Consider the following 8,564-nt stretch of genomic DNA (forward strand, 5'->3'; position numbering starts at 1 on the left):
CTACACTGAAATATAAAAAATAAAACGGAAAATGGGTCATTTGTCCAAATATTTTTAAAATATGGTTTAAATGGACGAGTAAAAATCAGTATGGGTGAAATGGACAAAAAAAGTTTTGCAAGGATGAAACTGGATTCATCCTGGCTTAAATTTACAAAATAGCGAGGATGAAACTGGATGCATCATGTGTAAATTAAAAATAAGAAAAAATATTTGAAAATTGACAAGATGAAATTGTTTACATCCTGACTATTTTTACATTTTTATTCATTTAAATAATATCAAAATCTAAGTATCCTTTTGATCCTGGAATTATTGGTTTCGATCTTTTTAACCAATTTTGTGAAAATAAAAGGAATCAAGCGCTGCTAAGGATTAATATGAGGTTGATGCAGTGGAGCCTTCGTAACATATGAAGTTCAATGTGAAGCGTAGCAATACTTTGCCGTTTCAGGGTGATCATCAGCGCACAGTAGATTGTACGTGATGAAGAGTTCATCTCGAGATTTTTGCATTAGATACGTCTTCCTCAAAAAAAACCTTTATGTCTGGTATATACTCAAAAAATCCGGCCACAACCCAAAGTCAGTGTCTCACATGCACACAATTAGATGCAAAGTGAAAACAAAGTTGTAACACCATATACAAAACAAAACAAAGAGTGAACGATGGTTTCTCTATTTTATCAACAATGATTTGAGTTCATCTTGTCTGCAAATATTAGTGTAGCTGATGATCTAGCACGCATACACTCATTTAATTTGCTTACGGGAACAATCTTCGATTTAGGGAAATGAAGGCAAAATGTAAAACAGTCATACCAAGTCCAGATGGCTAACTTGTATGGAATAATGTATATTTCAGCTCAACAAATATATGAAACAGCTGCATTAGAACAATTCCAAAATCCAATAAAAATCTAAGAACGTCCACAGTGGTGCGAGCATAACTAAAGACCAAAAACTAAAAAAAAAGATCAAATTTGGGTTTAGTCCGTCCTGTGACGTAGCGGGTGACGAGTAAATTTGGTCGCGCGTTGATATAAAGTCCGCTTCATCGTCCAGCGTAGATAAAGATTACGCCTGGCATGGGACGTTGATAAAGATAACGCCTGGTATGGGGCGATGATAAAGATAACGCCTGTATGGGGCGTGAACTATAGCAACGCCTGGTGTGTGGGACGGAGGTTATACGTTCGCCCGGGTTCAAAAAAAAAAATAAAAAAAAATGGGGCGTTGATAAAGACAACGCCCCAAGCAAAGTTTTCAAAACTTTGTGAACAACAGTATATGACTATATCAACGCCTGGGTGTCCGGCGGACATTATACCAACGCCCCATCCAGGTGGACATTATACCAACGCCCCATCCAGGCGGACATTATACCAACGCCCCATCCAGGCGGACATTATACCAACGCCCTGCATCAGGCGTTAACTTTACGAACGCGCGGCTACAGGCGGACATTATACCAACGCCCGTCGGGTAGGCGGACATTATATAAACGCCCGACTATATTTGGATTTGGTCTTAATCGCCGACCAAATTTGGTCCGAGTTTTACTCTTTGATCAAATTTTGATCGATGGTCCGTCCCACTACGCCAGCCCACTCGACACCAAATTTGGGTTTAGTCGTCCACTGCAGTTGCTCTAAGAAGTACTACTCCTATATTACAAAAAAAAAGAGGAGTCATCCTGTGCTGCTCTCGATTGGGACTAGACATTTTACAGAGAGGCTCGAATCAATGCAAGGAAGAGCGTTTTTTTGGTGTAGTAGGAAAAAATCATTATGGATTGGGAAAACCTTCTATTGTTGAGGGGAGAATAAAAAGGCATCTTAGGGTTTATCATCCGTTATGGAATACTAAGGGAAAAGAAATAAATTACTCGATGAAAGTGCCATAATCGGAACTGCCATTAATTGGAACATGAAGAGAGAATGGAAACGTCTAAATCCTTCACCCAATTTATCATTGGCCATTTAAGAAACGGAATTAATAAACCTAGCTTGGGATGGGAGGGAAGGCCAGCCATTGGATTAACCAAATCAGTACGTTATTTTAGGAGGGAAGAGAAGATCTCAGCTAGTTGTTAGAAATTCCAATGTATCCTGGCCGCTGGATGACACACCAAACACTATCGTTGTATAAGCATTGATAAACACATGAGGGTATGGATGTTCACCATTTCTGTTATTCTAAACCTCAATCTGAACGACGTAACCAAATAAATAAATTTAGGGGTTTATCAAAAGAGTGCTTCTAGACAGACTTAGTTAGGAAACCACATATTCCGTTTTTATCTCACAGATTTTTCTGGTGGGTTCGGTGGGCCCTGCGGAAATATTTTTTCCTATTTTTAATTATGCTTCTAAACAGACTTAGTTAGGAAATATTTTTTCCTATTTTTAATTTACACAGGATGTATCCAGTTTCATCCTTGCTATTTTTTAAATTTAAGCTAGGATGAAACCAATTTCATCCTTACTATTTTTTTTTGGTCATTTCACCCAAACTATTTTTTATTCATCCATTTGAACCGTGATTTAAAAATATTTGGATAAATGACCCATTTTCCGAAGAAATAAATTACTCGATGAGATTGCCATAGTCGGAACTGCCATTAGTTGGAACATGAAAAGAGAATGGTAACGTCTAAATCCTGCACCCAATTTATCATTCGCCATTTAAGAAACATAATTAATAAACCTAGCTTGGGATGGGAGGGAAGGCCAGCCATTGGATTAACCAAATCAGTACGTTATTTTAGGAGGGAAGAGAAGATCCTAGCCATTTGTTAGAAGTTTCAATGTATCCTGGCCGCTGGGTGACACAACAAACACTACTATTGTATAAGCATTGATAAAACATGAGGGTATGGATGTTCACCATTTCTGTTATTCTAAACCTCAATTTGAACGACGTAACCAAATAAATAAATTTAGGGGTTTATCAAAAGAGTGTTTCTAGACAGACCGAGCTAGGAAACCACATATTTCCTTTTTATCTCACAGATTTTTCTGGTGGGTTCCGGTGGACTCTGCAGATGATTAGCAGGGATCCGATTTTGTGTTTGGTTCGTGTCTAGCGGTTTTTTCTCTCGGATTTTTGTGTAGTTGGTTAAGTATTTTTTGTTGTCAAAACCCCTAGTGGGTCCATTTTGTCTTCTTGGTATCGACACCCGTGCGCCCCTGCCGGACCGCCAGAATATGCCACGTTACAGCGTTCTTTTTCAATCCTACGGTTAGATATTTTTCATCAAAATTCACTAGATGACATTTTCTCTCTTCCACGTGTTCGGCACCCACAGAATAATAAAAGGAACTTTTTATTTCATCGGAATACTAAACAAAGAAGATTTGGGGTTTATGAAGATTTCAATTGGGGTTGAGTCTTAGTTACAAATCTGGATCAACTTCTTGATTATGTAAGTATTCATTTCTTTTTGAGTTTTCTGCTCCACTTTTTAGTTCATTTGTTGTAATAATAAGCTTTAGTTTTCAATTTGCACTTGAATGCATGTTGGATTTGATTTAGGGGGTAATTTCTTGATCAAATTGAGGCAACTTAGTAGGTTGGAATGCGGTATATTTTCTAGACTTTACATTCCTAAAAAGAAAGAAAATTATAGCTTACCCTTAATAATTGGGGATTCAAACCTTACACAACTTCTAGTAGTAGTAGTACCTGACCTAAGTCAAATTGTTACAATTTCATGTTCAATAATTGTAGGTTGTTTTGAAACATATCTACAGCAACAATGAGTTATGCATTTCGAGGAGCTAGACCGGATATTGAAAGTGGGTTTGCTGGAGTTATTCCTCATCAACGTCCTTCATTGGTATTCATCATTTCCTTGGATATAACATAGGGATGGTAGTAATTTGAAATGTAAAACAATTTCGTCGGCTTTGTGATACAGAGGATTGTTTGTTTATTGTGTTTTATGTTGATTCTTTTTTAATTATCAGAGAATACGGGCAGCACGGCCGAATAATACCAACTCCTTTGCTTTTCTTTTCACTGGTAATCATGTCTATGTATAAAATTTAATATAGTTTCAATTGGCATTTGTTGTAAATTTGTAATTGCCTATGCTTACATGAGTTTTAATTGTTTGATTCTGCAGTTTTCTTGCTGTTCATGATACTAAACTCGAATCAGATATCACCAAGATTTCTGGTATGATTCAGTTATTAGAGTGAAAATTAGGATGTTCCTCAAATTTGCAGCGTAAGATGTGCTGCAATACAAATGTTTAACGGAGTCATTTTTGTAATTCTATCTATTGTAGGTTTGGTTAGTTTTCGGTGTTTTTCTGGTGGCCGCGATCTTTCGAATGTATGAAATATGCAGACAAATTCAAGCTCAGTCCCAGGTTCATGCTGGGGGTTCCAGTGATGGGCTGCAAGGTCAAACAGAGGTGCGGTTGCACATGCCGTCGTCGTTGGCAATTGCAGCTAGAGGTGGATTGCATGGTTTAAGACTCCAGCTTGCACTTCTTGGTCACAATTTTGATGAACTAGGTATATGACACTTGGAGCGCATTTTTGCTAATGTACTAGGTTATGTTTCAGCCAGATTTGAGATATATGACAACGCCTGAAGTTACCATCTACATATGAGTAAAGGCCTAACTAATTGCTTGAAAGGCCAATTTTCTAATGGTATCTAATTGTTTTAATTTTTCTTGCAGAATTCGAAACTCTGGGCGCAGTTGATTCATATAATATTTCCCCTGCTCCCTCAATGAGCGATGAAGAGATTAATGCCCTTCCTATTCATAAGTACAGGGTTACGGGTCAAGAAAGGAAAGTATTGTGTTTCTTCTTCCAACTTGTAGATAAAGTTTTCTCTGTCTTGCTTTATCTCGATAGGTGTCCATTATGTTAAGCATGTATGAAATTGTTCTGACTTTCATCCGTCAATTTTCCTTGTACAGTGAAGATGCACTGCAGCAGCAGAGCTCCTCTTCACCCGCATCTGAGGTTTCTTTTTCGATTCTCTTCATTCACATAGTGCACAAAACATACAAGTTTGCTAGTCATCTATGACTAACTGGTTGCACTACAATTTCCTGCATATCATGTGATTTTACCAGAACACTTTCCCCATTACAATAATGTCTCTGTTTCTTGTTTTCTCATGTATTGACTTTTCCTCACTAAGCAGAGTAATCAAGTTTCTGGTGAAGCAGAGGCTAGTCAAAAGTCTTCTGGGGATGAACTAACTTGTAGTGTCTGCTTGGAGCAAGTCAATGAGGGAGAAATCATCCGGACCCTTCCATGTTTGCATCAGGTGTGGGCCACTCTGATTTATCACCAAGCATTTACCTTCTCTTGTTCTATACAATGTAGATGTTATATGCTCTGTAGCTAGTTGTGGGGTCTAAACTTCATTTTTTTTTTTGCAAAAAGTATCAAAATTCATTATTTCCATCCAGGTATATGTTGTAACCATCTTTCTGATCCTTGTTTTCTTGACGAACACAGTTCCATTCCTCCTGCATTGACCCATGGCTACGGCAGCAAGGAACATGCCCGGTCTGCAAGTTTAGAGCAAATGAATGGCAGGAATGATGTGGGTACTGGAATGCAGGATGGTTCCCCTGTGGTGTGACGGTATATTCTCAGCCTTAGAGTCTCAGGTTCATATACATCCACCTTGTAGTAAAAATAAATTTTTCAATTATGTATATGTAGGTACTAGAAAAATCAAGTTACGAGGATAATTAGACCAGTCTTAGGGGTAGTTTATTACTTATAACCAACATGTACACAGTCCGTATTTAAGGACTGCAGCTATAGCCTTTTGAGTTTTCTTTCTGTCGTACTTGGTCTTACCTGTAAGTAATCAGAAAAAAATAAAATAAATTGGGTATGTAAATATAACAGTAATTAGTCTCTGAAATCTGGTCTATGAGTTATTAGTATTCAGTTCATTTGAAACTGTGCTATCCAACGTTCCGTCTTGAGATGAAACTCGTTGTTGTAAAATTAACTGTTTCATCTACTTCAGTCCCTGATCCTGTAGCAGTGCCACGACACTTTTTTAGGTGTAAATGAATCCAATTTTGGTTTTGTTTTATGTGCCCTAGTAACTAACGATCTTGGTCATATAGTGACATTTAAACTGCCTGTCTTTCTTTTGAGATATTTATAATTGATGAGCACAAGAATTTTGTCTGCAGCCATACTAGGGTCCATTATGTAAGCCAGATTTTATCTATATTAAATTTCTCAGACAAATTTTCTCCATGAAATTATTATTCTATAAGATAGATTCAAAGACACTGTGTATGTGATCTTATTTTGCAAGTCAAGCAATATCTCCTTTTTTCTTTGTTTTTGATAAAGACATGTTTTGTAGTACAAGTTCGCAAACCTTGACAAGTCAAAAACAGTACTACTTCTTATCTCTACCCTTTTGGTAGTGGTACTACACCTGAATAATCCGCAACTTATATTGAGAATCAGAAATTAGATCCAAGGGGATGAACTTAATTTAGAGAGAGCATCCATGGCACGTTGTAATGCCATGAAATTAGCTCTCAAATCCAACACAGTAACAATTCTAATCCTTTTCATCTGTGTTTTTCCATTGTTTTTCTCTCAAGTTGTTAATGGTCATGGAGGTTCTCATGATGAAGATGAAGAACATGTTGACGAGGTTGGGGCGCACCCGGACGTGCGTTCCAAGGGGTTAATTCTTGTGAAAATTTATTGTTTTATAGTATTATTGGTGTCCACTTTTGTATGTGGAGTGTCTCCATATTTCTTGCGGTGGAATGAAACTTTTCTATTGTTAGGAACTCAATTTGCCGGTGGGATTTTTCTGGCGACTTCTCTATTGCATTTCTTAAGTGATTCAAATGAAACTTTTGAGGATCTCACCGAAAATCACTATCCTTTTGCTTACATGCTTGCTTCATTTGGTTATATCTTTACTATGTTGTGTGATTGTATAATTTTATATGTCACACAACGCTCTCATAGTAGCGGAGATGCTAAAATTGAAGTTGATGTAGAAGAACAAGAAAGAAACAGGATTGCACCTTCAGCACATCTTCAACCAGCTGAAGTTTTATTCAGGAGTTCTTCATTTAGTGATACTGTGCTTCTGATAGCTGCACTTTGTTTCCATTCTGTTTTCGAAGGCATAGCCATCGGAGTTGCAGGTATTCTTCTACTCCATTAATTGTTAATTGATATTGGTCCCATGTTAGGTAGAGACTTTTGTCATAACTTAGCTGTCTTTGCTTTATCTTGAGAGGTTGTCATGTCATAACTTCATCATGACTGTTAGTTGTTTGATTTAATGTCTACAAGTTGTGCATGTTACACAAAGTTCTTTAGTCAAGCAATTCTGCGGTAAACGCATTTTTGTACGTGTTTATTGGTGTTATTACCTCTCAACGATGGTTGTTTAGACATCGGAACTGATTATGCTTATAACCACAAATTTTATCAGATAATAAAGCAGATGCGTGGAGAAGTTTGTGGACCATATCACTGCACAAGGTATTTGCTGCCATTGCCATGGGAATTGCACTGCTCAGGTTGTTACCAGACAGGCCGTTCCTCGCAACAATTGCTTACTCATTTGCATTCGCTATTTCAAGTCCAATTGGAGTAGGCATAGGTATTGGTATTGATGCCACTACCCAAGGAAAAGTAGCTGATTGGATCTATGCCATTTCAATGGGTTTTGCAACTGGAATTTTCATCTATGTGGCCATTCACCATCTTATTTCTAAAGGCTACAAACCAGAAAAACCTTCTTTCTTCGACACCCCGTTTTTTAAGTTCGCTTCGGTGCTTCTAGGCGTGGGAGTGATGGCAGTGGTCATGATCTGGGATTAATATTGATGTTGGTAATACAGAATCTCTGCAATACTTCTAGGATCACTTGTTTTTTTGCCAACTACATGCTGGAGAATGAAATTAATTTGAATCTACCATCAACTGAGGAACAACAATGTCCTTTAGATGGAAAAAAGACTCACAGGAAGCTTATGAACTTTCTCACACCAACAGGGGTAAAATTCTTGCTGGTGTCTCACATTATAAGCAATGTAACAACCTTAACCAATACACCTCTTCTCGGGAATGTGAAACCAGTATTTTACTCGCTTGTTGAATAAACTAACACTTGTTTTTTAAATTGGGATCTGAATCTGGCTTGGCTGAGTTAAATGTCCTATCGTTGGATGTCTTGGGTATGCAAGTTAAACTGGTGCTGGTAATAGTACGTCCAGCCACACCCACATGGTAAAAAATTCGTATTCAAAACAATGTAAATAGAAATTACCGAGTTAGACAACTCAAAAAGCATAAATGTCCCAACAGAGGCATAAATCTATTATTTTTCCTAAAGAATTTGATTGTACTATAAAATGAAAGGCAGAAATCAAATTAAAAGCTAGTTTTTTACGAAAGAAAGAAGAGATCATAACCTCCACTTAGCAACAGCCCGTGCCTTCTTATATTCTTCCTCATTTCCTCATTTCCTCTTCCACTTAGCAACAGCTCGCGCCTTCTAATGTTCCTCCTCCTCTTTCCGGAC

General features: G+C 37.6%; 2 protein-coding genes across 3 annotated transcripts; both read left to right on the top strand.

Annotated features, from left to right (window-relative positions):
* The first annotated feature begins 3,360 nt into the window (after positions 1 to 3,360).
* On the top strand, positions 3,361 to 5,931 carry LOC113344701 (E3 ubiquitin-protein ligase SDIR1-like). 2 transcript variants are annotated; one of them, XM_026588629.1, is made up of 9 exons: positions 3,361 to 3,426; positions 3,732 to 3,840; positions 3,971 to 4,025; positions 4,129 to 4,181; positions 4,294 to 4,525; positions 4,696 to 4,810; positions 4,942 to 4,987; positions 5,172 to 5,297; positions 5,492 to 5,931. In XM_026588629.1, exons 2-9 carry the CDS (start codon positions 3,760 to 3,762, stop codon positions 5,576 to 5,578), a joined length of 795 nt encoding a protein of 264 aa, XP_026444414.1. In that variant the 5' UTR covers positions 3,361 to 3,426; positions 3,732 to 3,759; the 3' UTR covers positions 5,579 to 5,931. The 2 variants fall into 2 exon arrangements, with proteins under 2 accessions (XP_026444414.1, XP_026444415.1); XM_026588630.1 differs by having other exon boundaries at positions 3,755 to 3,840.
* A 418-nt stretch (positions 5,932 to 6,349) lies between these two features.
* On the top strand, positions 6,350 to 8,162 carry LOC113344700 (zinc transporter 1-like). The gene is made up of 2 exons (XM_026588628.1): positions 6,350 to 7,176; positions 7,470 to 8,162. The coding sequence occupies exons 1-2, from the start codon at positions 6,519 to 6,521 to the stop codon at positions 7,859 to 7,861; spliced, it is 1,050 nt and encodes a 349-aa protein (XP_026444413.1). The 5' UTR covers positions 6,350 to 6,518; the 3' UTR covers positions 7,862 to 8,162.
* Positions 8,163 to 8,564: the final 402 nt, after the last annotated feature.

The sequence above is a fragment of the Papaver somniferum genome, unplaced genomic scaffold (genome assembly GCF_003573695.1).
Source record: "Papaver somniferum cultivar HN1 unplaced genomic scaffold, ASM357369v1 unplaced-scaffold_79, whole genome shotgun sequence".
In the NCBI taxonomy this organism is placed as follows: Eukaryota; Viridiplantae; Streptophyta; class Magnoliopsida; order Ranunculales; family Papaveraceae; genus Papaver; species Papaver somniferum.

Bases quoted from the DNA above. Each gene is read 5' to 3' on its own strand.
- LOC113344700 (XM_026588628.1), top strand. From the start codon at position 6,519: ATGGCACGTTGTAATGCCATGAAATTAGCTCTCAAATCCAACACAGTA. The intron at 7,177-7,469 runs GTATTCTTCTAC...AAATTTTATCAG, and splicing joins CATAGCCATCGGAGTTGCAG to ATAATAAAGCAGATGCGTGG.
- LOC113344701 (XM_026588629.1), top strand. From the start codon at position 3,760: ATGAGTTATGCATTTCGAGGAGCTAGACCGGATATTGAAAGTGGGTTT. The intron at 3,841-3,970 runs GTATTCATCATT...TTTAATTATCAG, and splicing joins CTCATCAACGTCCTTCATTG to AGAATACGGGCAGCACGGCC. The intron at 4,526-4,695 runs GTATATGACACT...TTTTTCTTGCAG, and splicing joins TCACAATTTTGATGAACTAG to AATTCGAAACTCTGGGCGCA.